A 15,418-nucleotide genomic window follows, 5' to 3' on the forward strand; every position below is an offset into this window, starting at 1 on the left:
TGTGGGTAGATTCATTTGAAAGATAACACAGGTTGTTGTTTTTGGGGTTTTTTTTTGACTTTGTCATCAGTATAGCAGCATGTAGTTTCATTTCCGGTTCTTTTTTCGACTCTTTCTCTCATCAACTCTATTCCTATCATCACCATCCCTCTCTTTTTCTGTCTTTCTCTCTCTCTCTCTCTCTGTCTGTCCATCTCTCTTTCTCTCCCTCTCTCACTCCCTGCCTCCCCCCATCTGTCGTTCATCTCTCTCTCTCTCTCTCTCTCACTAACTCACTCACTCACTTTCTGTCTGTCTGTCTCTCTCTCTGCCTTTCTCTCTGTCTTTTTCTCTGTCTTGTCTGTCTGTGCCTCAGGAGAAGGCAGCTCTGGCAGCACGGTTGGAGGATATGACGGAACAGAGCCTAAGCCTGTTTCAGAAGAGAGATGACCTGGACGAGCTGGAGGGCTTCCAGCAGCAGGAGCTTGCCAAAGTCAAACACATGGTCAGAGCCCCGTTATTACAGCATAGTAAACAACCAGGTCAGACACATGCCGCGTGCTAGAGCGACGCCAACGCATATACACTAATCAAGCAGGCAGAACACACTGTCGGCTAAGGTCAGTCACAGGAGGTCCTTTCGGATTTCTTCTTTCATTTTGCTCGGTGTTTTTGTCACGTGTATATTTTTATGCAAAAGCACAAACTCCTCATCCTCTTTGACAGAAAACGTTGCCGTAGATAGCTTTTCACGCGGCCATCGATCAGTTCTCTCGTAGAACCAGGCCTTTTGCGTGCAGGTAATGCTAACACAGTCAGCCGCCTGATCTGTCGCGTTCCGTCGGTTCCGTAGCTCCTGAGACGGGAGGAGCAGCTGAGTCAGCGAGAGAAGGAGCTCAAACAGAAGGCGGAGGAGCTCCAGAGAGCCAGGCAGGAGTCGGCCCAGGGCAAGGACAAGCTCTCTGAGCTGGAGGAGGAGCACGAGGAAACCTGCAGGCTCAACGCCCAGCTACAGGCCGAGAGGTAACAGCGACATCAGAAGCTGCTATTCAGTCAAGAATCTTTGATTAAAAAAAAAATAAGGGGAATGGAATTTGTTTTATCGTCAGAAATTTTTCGGCTACGTGGGCGAAAATTGTTATGGAACGCCAGAGTGGTGTGACAGAGAGGCGATCGCTTTTTATTCTTTTGGGGTCCGCTCAGTTATACTTGACCTCTCCCGTTGTTTCAAATACAACAATGCGAAAGTGGGGGAAAAAAAACAGCAACAAACAAACCAAGAGGCATTTGAGATGCTCGTATGAGTCTGAGTGCGTCTCTCTCTGTCTCTCTCTCTCTGTCTCTCCTGTAGAGATGAACTGGTTAGTGTGAGAGAGGAGTCAGAGAAAAGGATCTGTGAGATGGAGAGGAAAGAAAAAGAACTGCAAGAGCTCATCCTGCAGGTGTCTGAGGACTTCCAGAAGGTCAGAGACTTTTACTTTAAAAAAAAAAAAAATGCTCATTTCCCCTAGACACAGTTTCTTGCTTCACACCGCTGAAACCTGAGAATAGAAATAGTGCAAAGCCTATGTTCATATATTACATGGATGAATGACCCTAAATGGACTTTCTGTCACCTTCCGGGTCCCATTGAATTATTTCAAGCATTCACCAGATGTTAGGTTAGGAATGTTCATATAAATGGGGTGTGTGTGTGTGTGTGTGTGATCAATTAGGCACAGAGCTCTGCGTTAAGTTTGGAGAAGTCTCTGGAATCACTACAGGCCCAGCATGAAGAACTCAAACTGCAGCACGAGCAGTTTAAGAGCAAGGTCGGTCCAACACAGCCCCCTCTCTCTGTGTGTCTCTCTCTCCCTCTCTTCCCCCTCTCTCTCTCCCTCTCTTCCCCCTCTCTCTCTCTCTCTATCTCTATCTCTAGCTCCCTCTCTCTCTCCCTCTCTCTCTCCCTGTCTCTCTCTCTCTCTCTCTCTCTCTCCCTCTCTTCCCCCCCTCTCTCTCTGTCTCTCTCTATCTCTAGCTCTCTCTCTCTCTCTCTCCCTGTCTCTCTCTCTGCCCCCCCCTTTACCCCCCTCCCTCTCCCTCTCTCTCTATCTCCCTCTCTTTCTCTCTCTCTCCCTCTCTATCTCTATCTCTATCTCAAGTCTCTCGTGCACCGTATTACAAAAAAAAAAAAAAACCCTCTCTACCATCTTCATCCCAAATCTGGCTGACACTGTATCACACAGGCTCTAGTTCTCTCTTAAATATGTAGAAGAAAAACAAAGCGTCTTAAATAGAGCCATGACATTTGAGGGAAAGAAAATATTTGCAGCCTTGGTGCAAACGGTGTCACATTCCCCTGGTGTGAGGAGTGCGGCAGCGTCGGGTCTGTTTGACAGTGTGTTTGGATAAAAGGCTGAGTGTTGTGTGTTGCGTGCGTAGGCTGCAGTGACAGAGGAGGAGAGGGAGCGTCTCCTGGCCGACCTCCAGGAGAAAGCCACCTCCCTGGAGAGACGTCTGCAAAGCGACCTGTCTCAGGACGAGCACCTCCAGGAACTGCTGAAGGAGGTGGGTGCACGCATGCACACACACACGCACACATACACACAGACATAGATACACGCACACACACACACACAGACATAGATACACACACACAACCGCGCACACGTACTCACGTACACACACACACACACACACCTATATACACACGTACACTAGCACACACCCACAGATACACACACACAAACACACAAATTCATATTTATAGTATTAAGTCGGACTTCACTTAACGCCACAATTTCAGCAAAGTTTATTTTCGGTGTGTGTCTATGCGTGTGTGTGTGTGTGTGCATGTGTGTGTGTGTAGAAGTCCTCTTTGGAACAGAGATTAGAAGAGGTACGGGGAGAGCTTCTTGAAGAACGGACCAATCACAGCACCACGACAAACTCACTGGAGGCTCAGGTAAAACTACACACACACACACACTCTCTCTCTCTCACCCACAACAGTCCAGACTATCCAGAAGGCTTAGCCGTAGAGTCATGTCCACTTTTCACGCGTTTGCCGCCCAGCTATGAAAACAATACAGGTTAAACACTGTTAAAAACCTGCTTTACTGCAACCTCTGCCTTTCTCTGATGTTGTGATACAAAACCGATCAGATCTACAGGTGTGTGTGTAACGCATTGCTCTCTGACCGTACGCTTTCAGATCTCCAAACTCAACACTAACGTCGCTGAACTTCAAACGCTGCTGAGACACAAAGACGAATCGTCCAAAGCTTACAGAGAGAGGACCGACTCGCAGGTAAGGTCACGTACCGCCACCGCGTTCCTAACGCGCAGAGCCGCGTGAACTCGGACGACGAAACAGACCTTTTCAAGGTTCTTTGCGCTCTTGAAAGACGGCAAACAAAGCTTGCGTCAACATTGCACCGCACGAGTGTGCATTTCTCACGTTTGATCCCCGTTTTGTATGTGTGTGTGTGTGTGTGTGTGTTAGATAACAGAGTTGGAGCAGAGGCTGGCTAACCTCAACGAGAAACTGAAGAGTTCAGAAGAGCAGCTAACAGAGAGTGAAGCACAAACAGAAAAACTGGTACGACATCACTAATATACTATGTCTCCGTCCCTGTACGATGAGAACATGTGTAACGTCTCCAGGAAACTGCCGGAAGGACGCTTCCCCTGAAATCCATCAGTTCTCTGGCACTGAAAAGCACTAAAGACGCTGAAAGTCGGTTTAAACACGTGAATGAATATAAATATGTTTCGGGCTCCGTTATTGAATTGAACATTCAGGACGATTGTGTTTCGCAAAAACTCAATCATTGTGTTGCTGTAGCTTTGCTTTTGAAACCATCTCCGCTGCTTTACCAAAGCTCCCTATGTAAACGATATGCTGTGGGCCTATCAGGTGACTGAACTTGAGCGGGCGTGTGTGTGTGTGTGTGTGTGCGCGCGCATGTGTGTGTATGTGTGCGCACGTGCGTGTATGTATATGTGTGTGTGTGTGCATGTATATGTGTGTGTGTGTGTGTGTGTGTGTATATGTGTGCGTGTGCGTGTGTGTGTGTGTATGTATATATGTGTGTGCGTGTGTGTGTGCGTGCGTGCGCGTGTGTGTATGTATATATGTGCGTGTGTGTGTATGTATATGTGTGCGTGCGTGTGTGTGTGTCTGTATGTGTGCGTGTGTATGTATATATATGTGTGTGTGCGTGTGTGTGTGTGTGTGTGTGTGTGTGTGTGTGCGTGCGTGCGTGTGTGCGTGCGTGTGTGTGTGCCCGTGTCCTGTGGTCCTGTAGCAGGCAGAGTGGGGTGAGGAGAGGGAGCGGCTGCAGCAGCAGGTCGCCACACAGAGACAAAGAGGACTAGAGAAAACGGCTCAGCTAGAGGAACAGCTTTTAACTCTACAGGCACAGAGAGAGACAGAGAAGAATTCTCATCAGGACAGCATTGTGAGTGTGAAGCTGTCTGTCTCTGTGTGTTTGTGTGATGTCTTACACTGCTGTGTGTTGATTTTTTTTTTTTTTTTTTTTGCAAATCCATAAATCCATCTGTCTTTTTTTCTTCTTCTCCCCAAAACCAATTTTTCTGTCTCTCTCTCTCTCTTTCTCTCTGTAGCGCTTGCTAGAAGAAGAGAAATCTTCATTACTTAAGAGTAAAGCAGAGATTGAAAGCACTTTGGAGAAAGTGACGGAGGAGTTGCAGCAGGCCAAAGTAAGAACAGGTTGCTCCCGGCTTTCTCTGTTGATTTTGGGGTTTGACAGACTCACTCATTGCCTTGAATGCTGATGTTTACATGTGTGTGTCTGCGTCAGACGGAGTTGACTAGCAGACAGACGGTGAGTGTGGAAATTGCTAAAGCCCTTGAAGAAACCAGGAAACAAAGAGAAGAGCTTCAGCAGCAGGTATGTCTCCACGCTCGGGTTTTGAATTTGTAATCTCTCTTTTATTTTATCTAATTATAAGATGAAAAGCATGTCCACACCTCTGTATCTGACTGCTGGTGACTAAGACTGACGAAGCGTCTGATTGGTGGAAATGTTCATTGCTGGTCCCTGATAGGTTACTGAAATCACAGGCAGTCTTCAGAAGGCTGAGCAGGAAGTGAGTCAACTTTCAGAACAGCTTGGCTTAAAAGACAAGGAGCTCCAAAGCCTAAGAGAAGGTACAAGCTCAGAGTGACAGGTCATTTACCCATGCTTCATACTGAAACTATAGGAGTATATCTTACTGTCTCTGAGTGTGTGTGAAATGCCTGGCTTTAATACTGAAAGCAACGGAATTGACTGATATGGGAAATCATGAGATGTTCAGAAAAAGAAATGTTGATTCATGTGACCAAGTTACCCATCGATCACTTGTGTGTGTGTGTGTGTGTGTGTGTGTGTTGTAGATTTGCAGGCAGAGCGATCTAGTCTGTCGTCACTGCAGGCGGAGCTTGAGAACTTGCGTGCGGAGGCTGAGGAGAGAGAGAGAGAGAAAAATGACCTCAGACAGGAGGTCATCGCACAGACGCGACAACTCGACTCCTGTCAATCACGGGTGTGTGTGTGTGTGTGTGTCCTGTGTCTAATGATAAGTGATTCATAATCTTTATACCCAAACTACAGGATGATATATAATGTCACCGTAAATATGTGTAGACATACTCTAATGAACTCTCTCTGTAGCACAGCTGTCTCTGTGATGTCACATCTCCATATTTGGCCGTGGGATATGTAACGGTATGTGTTTGTGTGCGGGGGGTCAGGTGTCAGACCTGGAGGTCGAGGTGGAAAGCCTGACGGGACAGCTGAACGGTACGGACACGTGTGACGGTGAGCAGAACGGGACGGTAACTGTGGGAGATCTGGACCACCTCCAGAAGGTCAACAAGGACCTGGAACAGCAGCTGAGTGAAAAGAACAAGGTGGTGTGACAAGCCAGGCGTTTTTTTTGTTGTTGTTGTTGTTTTTTTTGGCTGGGTTTTTGCGATTTAAACAGCAACTCCACTGTGAAGAGTCTAGAGAAATATGAACGGTAAAAAAAAAATCCACTGGTTCGTTCTGTTCTTCAAACTCAATGCTTTTTTTTTTTCTTTTCTCTTCTTTTCTTTTTTTTTAGACGATAAAACAGTTACAGCAGAGACTGGCAGAGCTGAAGAGAACCTTACAGAAAGAACTGGTGAGAACTCTGTGTGTGTGTGTCTGTGTGTCTGTGTCTGTGTATCTGTTGAAAAGAGCTTGTCTCATGCATTCAGCATTAGTATTTTAAACTAACACTGCTTTGCCAAATATTAAAACATTGAATGGTCCTTTTACTAGAAACTAAAACCAGAGCTGGAGTCGGAGGGGAAGGAGAAACCTCAGGACGGAAGAGGAGACAGGCACGACAGACAGAACGACCGGCCCGGCACCGAGGCGTCGGCCCCTGTTCCAGCTCCGGCTCCCGCCCCAAGCGTCGCGCAAAGCTCCAACCAAGGCCCCATATCCTCCAACACCACCGTCACCAACAGCTCTGACCTCACGGACACACGCGAGATCAACTTCGAGTACCTGAAACACGTCGTGCTCAAATTTATGTCGTCCAGAGAGGCCGAGGTGAGCGTGTGATGTCACGTCCTGTGTCCCAGTGCGTCGTTGCGATGACACATGCTTTGTCTGAGTACATCAGTATGATGTCACATCCTGTGTCTTAGTACGTCAGTGTGATGTCACCTCCCACGCCTGAGTATGTCAGTGTGATGTAATATCCATTGTCTGAGTACGTCAGTGTGATGTCACACACTGCGTCTGAGTTCCCTGCCTCAGCGCTTGTTTGGAAATAGCTCACGGAAGAGTCATAAGTTGCATCACCTCTCAAAACGCAGAGTTGCCACACGCATCAGTTGAGTTTTTACTGTCGTCAGGGACCCGCTCTGATGGAAGAGGATTTTCAGTTTATTCAGACTTATTTAGACTGATTACTTTTGACCTTTTTACTCTCCGTACAGACAGAGGTAGCATCCTGCAGATGGAGAAATAATCTCTGCTCTACTTCTTCTCTTTTCATCCCTCCATCCTTCTGTTCCCTGCAGGCGTACCAACTGATTCGAGCGGTGTCGGTATTACTGCATTTCACACGCGAGGAAGAGGACATGTTGAAACAAACCCTGGAGTACAAGGTGTGTTGTGTGTTATGTGTTGGTTAGGTGTGTGTGTTGGGGGGGGGGGGGGGGGGGGGGGGGGGGGACTGTGTCGGTGTCCGTGGGGGTGGGGTTGGGGGGGGGGGGGTGTATGTGCGTGTGAGAGGGCGTGTCTGCGTTTGGTCCTGTGCGTATATTTTTCGTCCCTGCCTGGTCATTCATTCCCAGACGCTCCCTGTTCTGTTTCGAATGTCACCTTTCCTAAAATACTCACCTACGAGCGATCAATTTGTTCAGCGTCCCTCTCTCTCTAACTAGGCCTCTCTCCTCGGAGAGAAACTGACAATTGGGTCAGAAGCTCTTGTGCTTTCCGCCCTAAATGAAGCGGGCGAACTGCTTGGCGGCAGAGTCAGGAATAGCAGCAGGCGGGTATTTATAGCCTACACCTGCCTGCCTAGAGACCCACTCCACAGCAGACAAAGACCCGCCGTTACTGCCGGGTTACCTCCCGGTGCCGGCCATTCGCTCGGTCTTTTGGAGACGCTTTAGGTGCCAGCCCTGGCACAGCTTAACACGTACCGGCCAAAGCGGAGATGCCGGTGCTACTCGTTTACTCTTGTGTTAGAAACGGTGCGTAAGGTCTACACATGACGTCTCTAAGTTTAGGCATCACAGCTGTCATTCAAGCTGTTCGAGGACTCGCCTTAGCTTCTGCTACGATTGTTGCGGTCGTGCGAATATGTCATTCATGTGGGCTTGTGTGATGGAGTCGGTGGATGTGCTGAGGAGATGTGGTTGAATGATGTAGGTTTGTTTTTGTTTTTGTTTTGGGTTTTTTTTGTTTTTTACAGGTTTAGTGTTTGGAGCTAATGGTTCTGGTTTTGGTTGTTTTTTTCGTTTTGTTTGTTTTATTTATTTATTTATTTATTTATTTATTTTTCCAGATGTCATGGTTCGGATCCAAACCATCTCCCAAAGGCATCATCCGCCCCTCCATCTCAGGAACTACAACCCAGTGGAGTTGAGGGAGAAGGAGAGACAAGAGGAGAAAAGAGGAGGAACATATTGAAACACACATGGTCCGTGAGGGGAGAGACACAGAAGGGAAACACTAACTGGTTTCTGAAAGAAGACGCATCGGCGGCTTTAAAACCATCCGTTCATTCGGCCATTCCCACGTAGCCCGACGCGTTTGCACAAGAATCGATGAAACCCTGCTTTTTTTTTTTTTTCTTCTCTTTTCTTTTTTTGCGTTTTAAAAATGATGGAGGGATAGGGGAATTCACGTTTGGTGGATAGAAACTGAAGATCCATGTTTTTGCACTCTCTAAAAACTGGAAGAATGAATTTTAACACTCTGGGAATGATTGCCTCACGTTATCATGTCTCACACACACACACACACACACACACACACACAGTAAGAATTTAGATGTTTCACCAAAAAAACTTTTCTACGGTTTTCTGAAACATTTGGACTCCTTAGCGGTGAACGTGTGTGTGTGTGTGTGTGTGTGTGTCACTGTTAAGCAGAGAAGGTTTCTCCCAGAATTCTTCTCCACTATCTGCTGTCTGAATGTGTGTGTGTTTGTGTGTGTGTGTGTGTGTGTGTGTGTGAGTGAGAGAGAGAGAGAGAAAATAAAAGTCGGTGACTGTCAATGGACTGCCTCTCGATTTTACGTTTCCTACATAATAATCCCACTGCGTTCTGAAACAGAAGGGTTTTATTTCCTGTCCCCATAGCAGATCCCACTGTTCTTCAAGTTGAAGAAGGAAAATTCTGGAAAGGAAGAGTTTTTTTTTTTGTTTGCCCCCCCCCCCCATAATCAGAGAGCGGACACTCTTTATCTGCGACCAGACGGAGTGCACGATGTTCTTTGACGGAGATGCATGTTTGAATACTGACGGTTTTCCATCTCCTTTCTCTCACTGGATAATCATGCAGAAGACTTTTTAATGACTGCAACTGGGTGGAAATCTCCTACCTGTACCTGCCTTGTGTATGTGTAAATTATCATACATTCCATGAGACTATTTATATATGAATAACTGTACATGAGCAATTGAAACATTTATAAATCATTGGATGTAAAAGAGTTTGTTTTTTTTTCTGTCTTTCTTTATTTTGTCTGAACTGTACTTACACTAATGTAACTGCAGTATTTTAAAACATGTATCTGTACAGGTCTCTGGTCTTAACTGGAGTGGGTGTGTGGGTGTGTGTGTGTGTGTGTGAGAGAGAGCGAGAGTGAGAGAACGTGAACACATAGATGGAGTCCAGATCTGGCAATGCATCATGGGAGTATTTCTGAGATGACTGGAGAAATGTGCATGTCTTGTATCAAATGCTCGGGCTGTAAGAGATGATGAGTCTATTCTTTAAAAAAAAAAAATCCAGATGTACAGGATGCCTTAAATCATGAAATATAAGTATGTAGGCTGGAGATATATTTGTATTTCTCATCCTAAAATAACAAACCACTGTGAAGATTCGTTATTGACGTCGATGTCGTGTGTTATTGCATTCAGCATTCCTGTTCGCTAATTTAATATCTTTAACTCCACTCCCACTTCAAGCACCAGCTAACGCAAATCACTGAGCTGGAAAGACGCACAATTATGCAGCGTAAAGGAGGTAAAGAAGCCAGAGGGAAGTTGCATCACACACACATTTTTCGCACCGAGAAGATCGCTGCTCTCTCTCTCAACGCTTGTTTTCAGGCTTAGTACTTCCTTGCCCGTCGGATCCATCCAAGAGTCAGAATTTAGGGACGTCTTTCCTCTTAGTTTTGTGACATTCAAGTTTAATGGGGGAAGAAAGAAGAATGAATTCCAGTAGACTAGCATCGTTGCCGTTTGGGAATGCAACCTGTAGGTGTATCGTCGGCGAAATGACAGAAACCAGATTTGTGGTCAGAAGTAATTTGATGAAGTCGTGAACAAAGAGAATAAAATGAGCCAAGAGTAGATCCCTGTTTAACGCCACAGAGAGTATCATTTTTTTGTTGTTATTGTTGTTTTTCTAATATGGCAACCAAGACAACATGCTATCTGTCAGTTAAGTAAGTGGTAGAGAAATCTGTCTTAAAGTGAATTTTCATTCTGCTTTATGACATCGAATGCAGCATTTATATGGAGAGATACCACACATTTCTTTTAATTAAAACTGCTTTTAGTCCCGTGGCCTGACCCAAAGCTAGACGTTTTCATTTAAGCAGTCACGTAACAGCTTGAACTCTACCTCCTCTAGGAATTTCGCTCGGGAAACGGGTCCAAAAACAACTCAGAACAGAAGAATCTAGATTGTTTTAGTGAGTAAGACTTCGATCACAGTCGTTTTAAGCGCGTCTGAAAGTTTGTTTGACTCTCGAGAGCAGTTTTAGTATGTCTGCCGCACTGCCAGGAAAACTGTCAAGAACATCTTTAGGGGGGAAAAAAAGAGAGCAGTTGCTGAAATTGGGTCCCAGAAACAGACAGGTGGAGGATTTCTTACTGAAAGACAGCTTGCCAAAAGCTGCATTTCACTAATTCTGCACAATGATCCTGTTCCCAGTGATATATACGCACACATACACACACATGTGTGTGTGTCTGTATATATATATATACACATACACATTCATACCTACATACATATATATGTCATTGTTTGGAAACAAGAAAACAGCAGTTACACTTTATAGGGATAATTCAGGGGTCTCTGAAGATCTTGGTAAATGGATGAAGTACCCAAAACAGAAGCGTAACATTAGCGGTTGCTTTGCTCATGGATAACTGACAGCAGGTTCTATATCTCTAGAGTAATGTTTTATGGCTTTGGGTTACGTAATTGAAAATCTCAAACATCCTATGAAGTGCACGCAGGGTCTTGAAAACATTCCTATCTTTTGTGTTAACGGATGGACACCCTGCTCTGAAAACTGTGTTGATGCAAATTACAAAATCACAAGTTTAACACAACCTTCAGTTCGAACAGAAGTTAGAAACCACAAGCACTAATGTATTTCTCTAGTTAATTTTTTATTGTACGTGTGTGTGTTTTTAGGCATACTGAATTTTGATCCCATTATAGTGTGGTTTCAGTAGTGTCTTGTTTTTCTAGCTAATTTAGACCCAAGCCTGAATTTATTCACCGTGTACTCATAGATAAACAGAGTACAGGAGGTTAAGGCAAAGGCAAGGAGAGGTAAACTCATATTTGGAAACTTAAAAGTGTTTCATCATATCCTCCTGGTTTGTGAAAACAATCAAACATCTATATTATAAATTTTGAATTTGTGATAGTTGTGGGTAAAACACTGATTATTGCGACTTTTATCTAAGTTCGTTGTCATGGCTTCAGTTAAAATCACAATTTCCAGGTACAAACGTTATATCAGTTGGGTTTCGTCTCTCCTTAATAGATTCCTTTGCTGTAACATGAAACTAGTTGTTGGAGAACCCAAACTGTTTGTCAGTTTCATGGTATGCATAAAATATTTGAGTGACAAGGCATTTCTTTGTGACAAGATTAAATAAACTCTGTTTCCTGCTTTCAGTTCTGGTTGAACCACCAAATCAAAAAGATTTGTTCCGTCTAACCAAACCCGCGTCTCTTAAGTTTGTGCAACTTTCACACCGTGCCAGTGAGGAAGACCGAGATGCTGGCATAAGGTCTGAAGCAAACTATGGAGTTCAACGGGTGCCAGTTAGCATAGCGTACAAACTTCGGCGATCTATAACGCTGAGCCGCAAAAAAGCCTGAAACAATCGTGATTTTTCAGTTTTCTTTATTGCACCAGGCACTTCACAATAACCCTCCCACCTTTTCTCTGTTCCCACCCAACGCTAAGAAAGAAAGAAAAAAAAAAGAAACACCCTTCACCTTAGTATTATATATTAAACGTCTGCTTGTCTGTACAAAAAAAAGAAAAGAAAAAAAAAAGAAAAAACAAGGATTGTGACTAGGGTATGAGAACTATGTTTGTGTGTGTGTGAGTGTGTGTATACACACACGATAGTGCAGACTATATGGAAAAGCACACACTTTCAAATCAGTCACAGTATTTGAGTCCAGCTTGTTCCGTCCATGGAGTACAGTGAAGAGTCCCTTCACCAAACCAGTTCAATCTTAACAAAATTAAACGTTTCTTTTTTTTGTTTGTTTGTTTTTGGAGGGGTGAACCTGTGCCATACAATTTTTAAAAAAATTTTCCCAGAGGTAAATGGTCAATAGATTTTTAACATTTAATACATCAATACCTCCCCCTCACAATTTTCGTTTTCTCATTAAAATACACAAGTCAGCGTTGCGCACCTCCCCCAAAACCCCCACCCCACCCTACCCTGACACACAAATTCAGCTTTTACAGTATCGGTGTGTTGATGTGAACACAGTTGGTAGTGAAGTGGTCCATGGTAGAAAAAAATGAACACATCTGGTGTATTTTCCTACTCTTTTTTTTTTCCTCTTTTCAAACAGATTTTCTGGCTGTGAGTACTCGAACAATGGATCCTAAGCCCCCCACGGCAAAAGCCTGGGAGGGAGGGAGAGAGAGAGAGAGAGAGAGAAAGAGGGAGACTTAAGAATTCTTTGGGTCCTAGATGCTCAGTTTAGTTAGAACGCTATAGGAGACAGAGGTGAGATCATTCAACAAAATGTCTTCCACTATGCACATATTCTGCGACTGAGATGCATTTGTTAAGCAGGTCAACATCATGTTAAGTTATTAAAGCCAATATCTGCCTGATGGGTCTGTTTCTACCCGTTGGAGGCTTTTTCTGTATGTGGGTCCAATTTCTGAGGAAAGATGAGTAAAAAAAAAAAAAAAAAAAAACATTTCCAGCAATAATTTTAGTTCTTAAGGTTCAAAATGCTCTCTGGAATAGGAATTTTCTAGAGGAGTGAGTCAGGGTTCAGATGCGTGTTAGTGACGCTCACCTTTTCGTGCCACTGTAAGAGGATGGCGCTGCTGTTGTCTGAGGGTTTCTCAAAGCCTCTGTAGATGTACTTCATCAGAAGATCCACGCCGTTTCTGTCCAACGACTTCACCGCAGGCTCAATGTCAGTGCTTTTAAACGATGTCAGAACCCTCAACACGATGGCCTGAGCACGCTCCTGTGAGAGAGAGAAAGAGAAAGAGAGAGAGAGAGAAGACGTTAAGACCAAAAAACGCATTTCAGTTCCTTGGACTGAAACGAGCTTGAAACCAGAGCATAACGATTATGTAAGAGGTAAGAGTTAAAAGATTCCAGCGAAAATAAATGGGTAGGCTAGTCGTTTGCTCTCGTGCGAGGCTTACCACGAACTCACAGGTGTCAACGGTAAACAAAACCACATTCCAAACACTCAGTAGTATCAGAGGAGTCTGAGTCACCGTTGTGAAAGCAAATCTTTTTTTTTATTATTATTTTTTTGTAAGGGGAAAGGGAAGCTGCTGTCGAGGGTGTTCGTAAAAGGTATTTGTTCGTCTATCAAAATTCCAGCATGCCCGGGTTAACTCACCTTCACTGCAGGGTTTTTGGAGTTGATTGGCGGGTTTTTCAGTGCAACATGAAAAGCTGACATCATATCCCCTGTACATTGCATGAGTTAAGGAAACGTCACATGAAATATGACAGATATGACAGCTGCCTTGCATTTTTTGGATTTGGTGGTTTGACCCACATTTTGGAATTCAGCGGGTTATGCAAGTTCATTTGCACGGAGAACTGCGGAGCGTCCTTTTTTTTTTTACAGTATCAAAGTTCAGAGAGCTGGTTTACCTCTCGTACAGGTAATCAGTGCGTTTTTTTTTCTCTCTCCGGAAGGAACTTCAGAGAAAGTGGAATAACAACGGTGGCTTTGATTCTCAGAAGTCATGCAAGTTTTTATGAGCAGTGAGGCATAAAATGGCTACTCTTTCCACATCGATCTAAAGACTGGTCAAATCGGGTGGGGCAGAAAACACCTAGTCCTCATACCGCTTGGAATTCCTTAAATTTGTGTATTCCGTCCTGGATTAACAGATTATACAAAATTAAGAACGGAGATGGTTAAATTCTTCGACTGCCCAAATGAACAACTAATCTACGTAGAATGTGTTAACGGGCCCAGACCAGCCGAGAAAAGACGTTACGGGAGTGCCCTGGGGGCAGTTTATCATGGGTGGCTGATTTAATTACGCTTGCATTCAGTAGTCAAGCGCGTGAGAATGAGGCGCAGATGTCAGCATACCGAAATCAACCCAGACCTTCTTAAGATTCTTTCACATTCGGTGAAAGATTGCCTTCAAGAGTTCCCGGTAACTATTCAGAACAAACTGGATAAATCTCATTTATTGAAGTTGCGGAATGTGGTAAACATTCACACTGATTACAATCGGGTTTTTCCCCTTACACAGAGCAAAGTTCTTTCTACCAGCAACAACACGCTGGCATTCTCATCATGCCTTTGCGGGGTTTAATGCAATTGTGAACAGTAAACAGACTCATGTGTCATTAGCTGTCAACAAAACGACAACTGCAAATATTAGTTGGAATAGGGGCATACTGCGCTTAGTTTTGTGGACCCGTTACAGAACTTGATCTCCCTGATACTTATAATAAAAGCTAACTCTACAGCTATTAAGGTTGATTACAACAAGAGTTTGAATCGACAAATCAACCATTGATCAATAAACAGACATACAGCAAGTTACTTACAGTAAATGTGTCTGTGTGTCTCAAGCAAAGTACTGTAAACCATTCTGTGTGACAGTTACTGTTGTTTATTCGTTCGCAAGATCTGAATTGAGGCGCAAACAGTTAGTTAACAGTCTCGGGTCTATTTTCTATGAAACTGTCTTCAAGGTGCTCATTCCCCTGCATATGTGGAAAGCCATTTTGTAGTACCGTTAATATTAGATCAACACCTGGCGACGTCAAAGCATTACCAGTTTTTTTTCTTTCCCTTGTCAAAGGATATTGCCTGATCAAACTGTCCACCTCTGCGGCGTCAGGTCCTTGTTGTTCAGCGGCCTCTTCATGGTCATCCACAAATTTATTCTCGTCGTATTCGTCGATGTCAACCTTCCGAAACCGTGACGACAGAGTGTTATTCGCCATGAGTACCAGCTTCGTGAGAAGCGTGTAAAAATCGTCTCAGTTGTAATTCGAATGTGTGGTTCAATTCAGCGTCTCTCAAACCCTTTGAAAACCATGGAAGGTGAACGATCTGTAGTGGGATCCAGTCCTTGATTTCCTGCCACCTCTATGTCAAAACCCAAAGGCATTGACACCTGCTATGTAGTCATTTGACACCAAGAAGGTGCATCTGTTACCTCTCCGCGTGTACAACCATCTCCACGCATTCCAACAGAGCGGACAAAATCCGACTGTGGCGGAAAC

General features: G+C 44.3%; 2 protein-coding genes across 3 annotated transcripts in view; one reads left to right on the forward strand and one right to left on the reverse strand.

The window, feature by feature from the left end:
• The window catches only part of golga1 (golgin A1), a 13,347-nt gene extending 4,489 nt beyond the window's left edge, over positions 1-8,858 (forward strand). The window contains exons 7-24 of the mRNA XM_030783156.1: positions 356-484; positions 833-1,002; positions 1,331-1,442; positions 1,695-1,790; positions 2,401-2,526; positions 2,828-2,923; positions 3,173-3,268; positions 3,464-3,559; positions 4,269-4,421; positions 4,588-4,683; positions 4,785-4,874; positions 5,032-5,134; positions 5,363-5,511; positions 5,720-5,878; positions 6,073-6,132; positions 6,273-6,548; positions 7,025-7,111; positions 8,017-8,858. Coding sequence (XP_030639016.1) covers positions 356-484; positions 833-1,002; positions 1,331-1,442; positions 1,695-1,790; positions 2,401-2,526; positions 2,828-2,923; positions 3,173-3,268; positions 3,464-3,559; positions 4,269-4,421; positions 4,588-4,683; positions 4,785-4,874; positions 5,032-5,134; positions 5,363-5,511; positions 5,720-5,878; positions 6,073-6,132; positions 6,273-6,548; positions 7,025-7,111; positions 8,017-8,097 — 2,175 coding nt within the window. The 3' untranslated portion in view covers positions 8,098-8,858. The remainder of the gene's footprint in view (positions 1-355; positions 485-832; positions 1,003-1,330; positions 1,443-1,694; positions 1,791-2,400; positions 2,527-2,827; positions 2,924-3,172; positions 3,269-3,463; positions 3,560-4,268; positions 4,422-4,587; positions 4,684-4,784; positions 4,875-5,031; positions 5,135-5,362; positions 5,512-5,719; positions 5,879-6,072; positions 6,133-6,272; positions 6,549-7,024; positions 7,112-8,016) is intronic.
• Positions 8,859-12,362: 3,504 nt separating this feature from the next.
• arpc5la (actin related protein 2/3 complex, subunit 5-like, a) lies at positions 12,363-15,385 on the reverse strand. 2 transcript variants are annotated; one of them, XM_030779000.1, is made up of 5 exons: positions 14,997-15,385; positions 14,602-14,612; positions 13,557-13,627; positions 12,993-13,169; positions 12,363-12,588 (listed from the first exon to the last, which is right to left on the reverse strand). In XM_030779000.1, the coding sequence occupies exons 1-5, from the start codon at positions 15,134-15,136 to the stop codon at positions 12,526-12,528; spliced, it is 462 nt and encodes a 153-aa protein (XP_030634860.1). In that variant the 5' UTR covers positions 15,137-15,385; the 3' UTR covers positions 12,363-12,525. The 2 variants fall into 2 exon arrangements, with proteins under 2 accessions (XP_030634860.1, XP_030634853.1); XM_030778993.1 differs by lacking the exon at positions 14,602-14,612 and having other exon boundaries at positions 13,557-13,629.
• Positions 15,386-15,418: the final 33 nt, after the last annotated feature.

Source organism: Chanos chanos, chromosome 1, assembly GCF_902362185.1.
Source record: "Chanos chanos chromosome 1, fChaCha1.1, whole genome shotgun sequence".
NCBI classification, from domain to species: domain Eukaryota; kingdom Metazoa; phylum Chordata; class Actinopteri; order Gonorynchiformes; family Chanidae; genus Chanos; species Chanos chanos.